The sequence below is a fragment of the Takifugu flavidus genome, chromosome 3 (assembly GCF_003711565.1).
Source record: "Takifugu flavidus isolate HTHZ2018 chromosome 3, ASM371156v2, whole genome shotgun sequence".
Classification (NCBI taxonomy): Eukaryota; Metazoa; Chordata; class Actinopteri; order Tetraodontiformes; family Tetraodontidae; genus Takifugu; species Takifugu flavidus.
Genome location: NC_079522.1, coordinates 17101830 through 17113055, shown reverse-complemented (window position 1 = coordinate 17113055; position 11226 = coordinate 17101830). Strand labels below are relative to the sequence as shown.

General features: G+C 44.4%; 1 protein-coding gene across 3 annotated transcripts in view; it reads left to right on the top strand.

Moving 5' to 3' along the window:
• Positions 1–8259, top strand: part of LOC130522573 (prostaglandin F2 receptor negative regulator-like) — a 46333-nt gene extending 38074 nt beyond the window's left edge. For all 3 annotated transcript variants that reach the window (XM_057027092.1, XM_057027094.1, XM_057027093.1), the window contains 4 exons: positions 5183–5369; positions 5461–5579; positions 5663–5713; positions 5805–8259. In XM_057027092.1, the coding sequence (XP_056883072.1) occupies positions 5183–5369; positions 5461–5579; positions 5663–5713; positions 5805–5917 (470 nt within the window). In that variant the 3' untranslated portion in view covers positions 5918–8259. The remainder of the gene's footprint in view (positions 1–5182; positions 5370–5460; positions 5580–5662; positions 5714–5804) is intronic.
• The last annotated feature ends 2967 nt before the right edge of the window (positions 8260–11226 follow it).

Here is an 11226-nt window from a genome sequence, read left to right as displayed (position 1 = left end):
CCATCACAGTATGATCCATCCTTCTTTTCTATTGCTCCATTCCTTACTTCCTCCTCAGCCTCTCCTCCACTCTCACCAAATTACCCAGCTGTCTTTGCAGGGCCAACAGGCAGCCGTTAATTACCCAATCTCACGCTCCGTTAGCCAGCCGGGGAGACAGAACGAGGTAGAGGAAGAATAGTCGGCGATCTGGAGAGAGCGACGAGAGGTAGCAGTGAATGGGGAGAGGCAGGGGAAAAGAGCGTTTGAGTGAGGAGAGTGAATAGGAGAGGAAGAGTGGCTTGGGAACCCCATGCAAAGTTTCCCAAAGAGATAGTGAGGAGGAGGAAGTCTGTGAATTCTAACAAAGTAGCGCGATAAAAAAGAGTAGATTATCGTTGTTGAACTGACTGGACAGATGGGGGGGGGTTGGGAAGGTGTATTAAGTGTGAGGCCAGGAAGTTGATGGAATCTGTGATGTTCTGACTGGTGCTAGGGAAGCTTCATTCAAGCATTTGCATTCCAAATGGTAAGATTGGTCAGTGGTAATGTGAGTCAGGCCTCAGGAACTATTGGGTTTATTTTAGGTGACTCTCTGTATCCATCCAGGCTTAAAATCAGGTGTGTTGACTGCCATTCACTAGGAGTTATCATCAAAATTGCATATATTATCAGGTTTATTAGAACTCCAAACATCCAATTCTGCCTCTGTAGATATTTAAACTGCTGTAACAATCAGGTGCTGATAGCTGACAACCATACAGAAGCAGAAGAAAGCTGTAAAAATTAAAAGCAGGGAGAGCTGTGGTGAGATGTGACAGTCAAGCACAAATTGAATTTGTAGTTTAGATGGTCCCGGACGACAGCGCAGTGCAATCTTTTTCACTCCATTAGGCCCTCCACTCTAAACAGGGATGGGAGCAAAAACAGCTTCAAAGAAAATGGCAGATTTCAGTGTGATCACACTGGGAAGCAGCTTCTCATGTGCAGCGATAAAACCTGATAACTTCACTCTGGGAGGCTTGTGTCAGTTTGGCTTTTACATCGGGAATGCTCAGCAGGAGGCACCCCCAGATGGCTGACAAAGGTGTCAATCAGGAAGTCTGCACGCTCATTTCTGGACCAGTTCTTTCCATATCTGCAAATATTTAATAGTAAAATGTGATGCAGCTCCATTTATAGCATTTAGACAATGAGCCATGATCCACACATGGCTGCTGTAGAAAGTACTGCCATCATTTTTAATGCATCTCAAGTCCATTATCAAAAACAGACAAGCTCGTGGTCCCCACTGATGGTGACATTCTTGCCAAAAAAGAAACGGTGCACATGTGGAAATGCAGAAAATATCAATAAATATGAGAGGAAAACTGAAGAATACAAAGTGAACTTATCATTTGTTTATTTGTTTGCATGTAGCATGTAACAAGGGAAACTTTGCATTGTTTCTGTGCCAAAATAATGATTTATCATGTTCAGACTTCCACTCTACTGGAGCTGCTCTGCTTTATGGAGTAGAAAAAAAACCACATGCATACTTTCATTAGAGGCACTGTTGGTAATTGTCAGTCTTTTGTGTGTGCGTTTTAGGCAGTTTTATGCTCTGGACTCTCCTCGAGGGATTAATCCCAAGAAATCCAATCAGACTGTCTTCATTTCCACCGACAGCCATTTTAGGTTTATTAGCTCAGACGGGGACTAGATATTGTATTTACGTTGCACCGTAGTTTCTCCTCTGCCGTCCCATCTACAGGCCCTGCCCTTATTAAAGCTGCCTCACACCTTGAAATAGTGTTATTATTGATGTGAGCTAACAATGCTGTTCCATTTGCACATGGTGTTAGCTTGGCTATTCTCATAATTTTCCAGGCCACAGAGGATGCTACTCTTGCAGTTTTGCATTTAGGCTTCCACCAGAGGTATTTCTGATGGGACACAGACGCAGCTTCTGTTTCTTGCACTTGAAGACACTTGGACATGCAGCTGGAGCTGGGATTCAACCACCTGACCTTCCATTCAGTGGACATCTGGTCCACAGCGAGCCCGTTCCCGCTGCTATTATCCCATGAAAAGAGCTAACAAGGGCTCTGTTTGTTGGTCCAGGCCCATTCACTTGGACCTCATATTTTAGAAAAAAAAAAGTTTCAGGCATATAGGATGTTGCTCATTTTAAAGATTAAGTCAAAATTCTAAAAATAATATTGTTAATGGTAGAACGGCTTTGATTCCTCCCCTCTCTGCAACTTTCATAAAATCTAATGCTTGAACTTCATCCATTTATCATTCAGTTAGGTTTGGAGGGTCTCTCGATCTAGAAATTGGGGACACCAATGTTTTCACAAATGTTTTCCAAAAACGTGGTTGTACATGACATAATTACAAGACTCAAAACATATATGCCACAAAAACATTTAAAAAATCAATATTTATCAGCATTTATACGCCAACACACCACAGCATGGAGCTTTCTGCTGAGTCACTGTCAGCAGCACATGAATGTTGACTGATAGCGGTGATCAACGGCAGCCTCTTATAAAGACAAGGGATAACTGAAGCCGCTTGATGTCTTTCTCCAGAAATACAGTTCCTAGAAGTCCATATTGATGCCGAGTGGTCGTGCTATGGGTCCGCACCTACATCCCCTCCTATAAGGCGGAGGTGGGGGTGTGTCTTGCATTTCTCCTCAGGCCCGTCCTTCGACAAGCTCGCATTAATGAGCGCCTCTAGCTGTTGATAAACCAAATAATCTCCTCTGTGACAAAGTCCTTTTAAATCCCCTCCCTCTCCGTCCTCTCCGCCGTCAAGAACAAAGATGGTGAAGGATGGAGGCTAACTGAGAAAAAGCAACCGCTTGCTAATTATAGCCCTTCAGTTTGAAACAAGCAAGCAGGGTTCACGTCACTGCAGCAGAATTATGCAAAGTGTGCTTTTGATCATTAACTTGCTGCCATCACGTGACGCCAACACGTCCTTTTAGACTGTCGGCTTTTCAGATCAAGTGATTTATATCAGAATATAGAATAGTTATCATTATAAAGAGAATACGTATCATCTGCTCTTCACAAGCATCTCTTGCGCAGCATCAAATGGATGAAAATCCTTATTTCCCACCAATGAATGTACTCACTCTTTGATTTTGTGTGGAGCAGGATGTAGGGAGTGTTGCGTCCATGGAAATTGTGTGTGGACTGGCATTTTGCATGAACACTTTAAATAACTGACTCTGAGGGAAACGAGCTTTGCTGGATACCCCCATCCAGCCACGGGTGTTCCGCTGGCCGTGCACATCACCCAACCACAGATTTCTGCCAGGCCATTTTGCAACGTGCAGGTTCTGCTGGACCGGGCAAATATCACTCCTTGCTTTCCTCTTTCTCTTTGGGAATGTTTTCTTTCTGAGTGCTAAAAACTGTTGGGAATCATCATCATCAGATCGTGCTTCAGAATCCTCAGAGACTCTTCGGAACAAAAACAGAAGCCTCTCATAAACGTGATTTGTAGGATTGAATTCAAACCAAAAGAATCTGAGAACTGGCTTTAAACTCAGAGATTAGCAAACTGCATTAGAAGTTCAGCACTATTGATCAGAGTTGTGAGAACCAACTTACTCTTCTCTCCATCTTCAACCAGGTGCACCTGGATGGAAATCCAGAATTAGCCTGGAGCTGCAGGATCAATAATTCACTTTTTAAAAAAAGAAAAGAATACTGCTGTATAGAGAAGCAAATTACCCCCCCCCCCCCCCCCCCGCCGCAGACCTCCTTAAGAGGTGTGATAAGGGGGCACAGAGTCCAGATGAGGGCTAATATGAAGTGGGTTCCGGACTCACGCCGAGGCCGGTGTTATTATTACTGCTGCTGCTCCAGGTTTTTAATGATGTAGCACTTGAATATTAAAACCATTAAGGGAGGGAGAAATTGAGATGTGATTCATTACTCCTGCTCCTCTCCTCCTCTTCATTACATTCACTCTTCCTCCTCATTCCTGCCTTTTTTAACCCTAATTTCTCCTCATTATTGTCTCTCTTTTTTCTTCCTGTGTCGCCCACAAATGTTCTTTATGTTCTTCCATCTGTATCGTGTGTTTGAATCCAAAATGACAGAGGGTGCCTAAAACTTCACGGGGTGTGCGTGCGTGCGTGCGTGTGTGTGTGTGTGTGTGTGGTGTGTGTGTGTGTGTGTGTGTGTGTGTTGTGTGTGTGTGTGTGTGGTGTGTGTGTGTGTGTGTGTGTGTGTGTGTGTGTGTGTGTGTGTAGGAGGAATACTGCTAATAGTCCCTCTCTCTCTGACAGACTAATGACTAGTTTTTTCTCCCTCTCTATCTCCCTCGCTTTCTCTATCTCCCTCTCTCTCTTTCTCCCTCCCTCTCTTTCTCTCTCTCCCTCTCTATCTCTCTCTCCCTCCTCTCTCTTTCTCTCTCTCTCTCCTCTCTCTCTATCTTCCTTTCTATCTCTCCCCCTCACTCTCTCCCTCCCTCTCTCTTTCTCTCTCCCTCTCTCTCTCCCTCCCTCTCTCTTTCTCTCTCTCTCTCTCTCTCTTCCTTTCTATCTCTCCCCCTCACTCTCTCCCTCTCTTTCTCTCTCCCTCTCTCTCTCCCTCCCTCTCTTTCTCTCTCTCTCTCTCTCCCTCCCTCACGTAAATCCCCCGCCAAAGATGACACCTTCTTTCACAAAGTTTGTTTTTCTTGCTTTTGTCCTCACTGTTCCCAGCTTTGTGTCTCACATCTGTCTTTTGTCTTTAATTCTTAAATCTTATTATTCAACTAAATGTTATTTTGTCTTCTGCGGTCTTCAGGGTAAAACTGGGTTGCTGTGGACAGTAAACAGGACAGCGGTTGCCAAAACTATTGCACCACTTGACATCTCATAATGTGCACATCTTTTCCTCTAAATCATGATTTAACTTCCTGATTTTCATGAAATATGCAGATGGAGTACTTTTTAGAATTTTAAACTAAATCTTTCTTTGTATTACTAGCAGTCAAAAACAGCATATATGTTCATTATTAAGCAAATGTATTATTAAATATATAATTATTAGTACTGATTCTACTGTGTGTTGCATCATACCTGAGGAATTCTTCAATATTTGCTGTAAATTATGAATAATGACATTATTTTTTCCAGATATTTAGTCGCGTTACTCTGCAACGTTAGAAAATCACTGATTCGCTGTCATGTTTACGCCCGTCTGTGGATTCGTAGACGATCTTGCCTATGAGGTGCGTTGGTTTTTCACGCGGCTACGCGGCGGAGAGACGACCACCCAGGTGGCGAGCATCGACCGCTTTGGCGTTGTGAGGAAAGAAACCCGGAACTCATCCAGCGACGTCTCCATCGAACGCAAGGACACAAACACATACTTGTTGAACATACACGGAACTCAAGACACGTGAGTGTTTGGGGCAAATGATCACAAGTGACTGTAGAAGGAAATGACAACAGCGCACAGTCATCAACCCAAACTGTGTGTCTTCCTCCAGCGACAGCGGAGAGTACCACTGCGTCACCACGCCCTGGTACCTGTCGGCATCGACAGGAGCCTGGACCGAAGGCGCGGAGCTGACCTCGTCTCGGATCTTCCTCACAGTGAGGTTTGCCGGTGAGCAGCGAATCGCCCCCACTGTGGTCCCGATTGTGTGTTTGGGTCAAGCATTCTGAACGTCATATCTTCCTCTGTTACAGTGTGGGAATCCCTCCAGTTACCGCTCTTATACGGCATCTCAGCTTCTATAGGTACTGTAACCGCCCTCCACTCTCACCTCTATACGTTGCACATGACCATATGACCCTAACGCTGTGTTCTGTTTCCGACCCCCAACTTCAGGCGTCGGTCTGTTTTCACTGGTTTTCGGACTGGTGTGCGCTCACTGCTGCTGCCGCAACACCGCGCACACTCCCCGCTCCCGCAACAAACTGATGGACCTAGAGATGGACTGACAAACAATTTCACCCCCCCAGACGCACTGCAGCACTCACAGGAAACACCATCCGCAGAGCGGGCACGCCAACGACTACTGGGACACCCACTTGTTTCAGGGCGACAGACGCTGGGACTGAAACGCCTGTTGGCCTGGACGGGGGTGTGTCAGCGCTGTGAAGGCAGAGCCGGGGGGGTTCGCCTTCAAGACTTCCTTTTTTTTATGAAGATCGTTCAAATCTTTGATGCTTCCAGTGGGCTTTTTTTTTTTTTAAACACGTATATTAGATTATAGCTCAGTGAGGAGCTCTTTAGAGGATCTCCGGAGACATCACTGCCACTGGGAATCTAGAAGCACTGACCAGCACCTTCTGGGGCTGATGATTTTATTTTATTTTTTGTTTTCTTACTGTGCCAAGGCTCGCTGTAGAGCACAACTCCTCCCCGTTCCTCGGGGTCATTGATAAAAGGTGGGGGACAGTTCTGCAGCTCCTGTTCCTTCAGGTTCTGCTGTATCTGCAGAGCATGGCGGCTAACCTCTGTCAGGTCCATGCGTACCCTCCGTACGATAGCTCTTGCACTAGAACTGCCACCCCAGAGTATTCCTGACGGACGATATTTACCTTTATTTTCTAGTTTTATGAAAATTGAGAGATTTTAAAAAGACGTTTTTAAGCTTTACAAGAAATATGCAGTCGTTGTGTTTGTGTGTGAGATATAGATGTATAAATATACACGGTAAACGGTGCCAATCTTTGATCCAACAGCTCACAAAGCCAGAATTACACTTGAAGGCCGCTCACAGCGGCGACAGGAAGCACTCTTTTCTAAATATTGTCACATGTGTCGTGAGTGTTTCTGTGCGAGTGCCGTGAGTTTGCATGTGCCGTTTTATAATGCGAGTGATGTCGCACATGAGCATCACGGGCTGTTTGCAGGGTTACTCTCTCATGAATTTTGGTTTTTCATTGGAAACATCCTTTCACCGATGCCCATAATGTGACGACAACTCGTCCTGTAACAATGCAGTCAGAGTTTTGGACCATCAAGTCATGCATGTTCCAGAGCTTTATTTTATTTTTTTATAGGAATAATCAGTTGGGTCATTTGTCATTGCAGGAATTGGACAATATGCTAAATTCAGGAAGGGCTTAGCATAAATGGCTCTTTGTAGCATATAAAAGCACTGTAGACTGTGAGTAGCTCTCGTACACGTTTCATTAATGTGTCGAGTTAAACTAACCGTGTTTGAACTAACAGACAAATGATAAATGAGTGAAATCTACATGATGTTTATAAACCTGCCCGCAGAGACAAGTGGTTGTGAGGCAGGAAGCCTGAAAATTCTACAGATGATATTAAAAAGCATTTAGAAACTACAGATTACAATTAAAGATCAAATTTAATATAGAATCATGACTATATCAATGAAATGGCCTCAAGGCACAAACACAACAGTATTTTTTTAATAAATTTGACAATTTAAAACTAATCTTTGGGAGTTCAATTGCTAAAAATACATGTATATCAGTCGATACCGATATACAGTCGTGATATACGTATACCCGTATAGCAATATGTGTTGGGTGATTGCACGTCTGTCAGATTGGGCCGGCCACAGACGGAACCGGGATCCACAGATGGGAAAAGTGCTGTTGCCTGAAAACCGTCGGGTCTCCGCAGCACGTGGGGCCACTGACATCTGTGGGTTTCCTGTGCTGCTGAATGAGTTGTGAAGCGATGACTGTGCAGAGCCAGGCTCTCAGTTTCTACCACAACAGTGACGGGGGGGGGGGGGTTCTGTCCAATCCCAGTAGGAGGCAGAGAGGTGCCAGGCTGCATTTCCTCCCCATCTCACTGGGTTTTGGTCGATAAGTTACATAGTTATGAACATAATGCAAAGGTTCTGGTTCCAGGACACGTGTTACCAGTTTAGAATTCAAACTATTATATAATCAATTCTTAAAAGCCCAAATCTATAAATATCTTTGATGACGGCTGTAAAATATGACACCATCTGCTGCAAGACTCGCCAGGACACCGCAGTGGGGAAAAAGTCATGTTTTGGCTGAGTCGCAATGTGTCTTTGGTCTTTTGCTGGCGACCAGTCGTCCTCGTGTAAACCTCCCTGGGGACGTGCATGAAAGAGGCAGTTGCAGCATCCAAAATGTTTTGCCACTATCATTAATAATTTAATAAAATCATTCACTATCACAGGTGACTTACAGGGCTCTGCTAAAGTTGAACATGTTGTTGGACATGCCTGAGCGAGACCTTCTCAGTGTCTTTTCATTATTTTGTCATTTTATGACGGTGATGACTTGTGATGGCTTTTTTTTTAAATAAATAGATTTGTAAGTTATCTTTTTCTGTAAATGCCTTGCTGCTTTCTTATTTTGTTGTTGAAAATGACTGTTGTTTTTGTTTTTTCTCCCCCCATTTGGGGTTCTGAATCTTGCACTTGTTTGGAGGTTTGGGATTGAACCGATGACCTTCGCACCACTCCTTCTGAAATTAACTAAACCACGGGAGAGGAAGCAGATAACTGATGGTTGGATTCCTGTTTGCATAAGGAGTTGGACGCAGCAGATCTGCTCCAGGTGTATTCCTGCCTCTCAGCCTGTGATTTCTGGGATGGGCCCCAGCACCACCTGATGATGATAATCACTGGAAAAAATAACACACGCTGATCCTAACGTTTGTGGCTGCCACCTCGCCAAATGAGAAGTTTGGCCCTGCTGGGATCTTGGTGTTATTCTCTTTTGATTCACCTTTATTTACCTGAATTTTCAGCGCCTGCTGCTGTCGTTGTGTTGGGGGGGTGTCGACCGGTCGCTGTGTAAAATGGCACCATTTCAATCATTTCATTTGATTTTATGGGGTCTCAAAATTAAATATTCAAAGATTTTTCTGTAATTTCTTTCAGATTTTGCTAATTTCCCCTCCATATTTCAATTTTATAGGCAGCTTAATGAGCTGAATTTGTCTTAGAATGATGTCTAACATAATGATTAGGGTGTCGGCCTGCAGCCGCCTACAAAAATCCAATCATATTCATGTCACTGAAAATAAGGCGCGCTCGGGCCGAGGAGGTTTTCTCACGTTCCTCCTCAGAGTTGCAACTAATGCGGGTCCCATTTATTTTTCCCCTCCATCCCAGGTCAAAGCGTCAGCACACTGGGCGGCAGCTCCGTTTGCTCCCACTCCAGGGTTTTTATTTTGTTTCCTCCGCCCGTGGCTCTGCTTCCTCTCCTCTGTCGCTTTCACTCTCTTCATTAGAAATGCAGATGAGCTGAAACCTCATTCACTCTCTTGGGTTTCATTTTTACACCTCTTTAACACCCTAATCTCTCAATTCTCCCTCCATCCAACCACTTGTTCTCTCATCTCATGCTGTGATGGAAAAGAAAGCGGCGGTGTTGATTGGCTCGTTCTCTCTCAGGGTCCATTTGGCCCAGTTTTCTCGGCCCTCCAGGTGTGCGTCAACACTCCCATGAAGCCTTCTGTGATACATCCTAACGTGACGTCTTACTCTGTCGCATCGCTGCTGTTTACGTCCCAAACTCCAGCTCAGGATATTTGTTTTCTCCGCTTCCCCTTCTGGGTGTACGGCACATTTGGTGGTGCCTGTCCCGACCCCGACTATAGTGTGTCTTAGCTCGAGGGCTCGCTCCACATAACAGGGAATTCAAACAGAAAAATTCAGCAGCGCAACGAGACAAACCGCCCTCCCTGGAGCGAACCAGAGGGGACACATTTTCTCATCTGCTTTGTAATCGTCACTGATGTTTGCCTCAAATCCACGGTGGTGACGCTGCTGCAGTCATGAAAGGAAAAGGAAACACGAGTCAAAACGCTGAAATCATGGCTATTTAAATTGGATTAAACTCCCAAAATGACCATTTTTCATGAAAACGCATCTTCTACGCTACCCATGTCGTCAATCAGATCAATAACAAGTGATTTAGGGTTTTTCTTTTTTAAAATTTTAACCAAAAAATTCACATTTGGGAGCGAATCTGGGGATGGACTCTCCCTCAAGGACAACAACACAGGAGTGAACCAATAACCTCCATCTCATTAGAGCTCAGGGATTAGTTTTGATCAAGGTTATAAATGCTTAATGTTTTTCATTTTGTCTTTTTGGCTTGATCAGCATTGCCGCTTTTTCTATAATGTGTCATTGGAACTGTGATGTCCCTTCTTATCCATAAATGGTGTGGAGAGGAGGCAACGAATGATAGACAGGAATACACCCTGGCCCATCCAACACACACACACACACAGTTATGTCAATGACAGCTGGAGGTCAGTCTGCTGAAAAGTCATGTCAAAAAACATATAAACAAAATGCAAAAATCAGCATTTTGTCTCCCTGTGACATAACTGAGAACTGCTGCAAAGCAGTTCTGCCCCTTACCCATGATGCTTTGCTTCAGACGCTTATCATAATATACTGCAGTATTGATACATGTGAATCCACTCCACCCATTTGTGTTTGGTTGTGGTGCCCAGTTAAAGGGTTTAAGCCAGTGTGTGTAAAGCGTAATATTCCCCATCAGAGGTGTGTATCTGTTTCTAGAGTAACTAAACACAAGGTGTCACATGGATCATGTGACTGTTATTCATTCCACAGACTGTAGCATCAACACTGCAGTTATCAGTTCAGGGGCCACGGGGCCCCAACACAGGGTGGAGATCAGCGTGCAGCCCAGATGTGGGGTAGTTAAACTGGAACACTGCATCTGTTCCTGTTACGTATACATATAACATATGGGATGGCTGCTTTACTGCTTCATTTCATCTCATTTAGGAGGAGCATTCTTTCTTCTTCTTTCTTTCCTGACCGCTTTTTCCCATTTGGGATCACAGGGAGGCATAAGTGGAAAATATTTATCTGAAAACTGAAAAGCTTTTAATCAGGAACAAGGCTTTAGAAATTTTGGAAGTACTTTCTATCAGTAATTGCTATTTTCTTGTACTTTACACTAGTGGGGTAGATATCATTTATAACGATGTGCCAAGTTGCTTTTTCCTCTAAAATCTGACTTTTGTTGTTTGTTTTATGACGGATTTTTTCCCCCCCTTGAATTATTTTTAGAAATTAACGAGTTCCACTTTATCAAAAATTCATTTTACCCAGCCAGTGTCAGTGGAAAGCAGCATCGGAGGGAAAAGGCACCCCAAAGATGTCAGTGCTGCGTCTGAAGCCGCCCACTCCTTCCCTGCTCCCTGCTCCCTGCTCCCTACTCCCTACTCCCTACTCCCTGCTCCCTACTCCCTACTCCCTGCTCCCTACTCCCTACTTCCTGCTCCCTACATAGCAGGC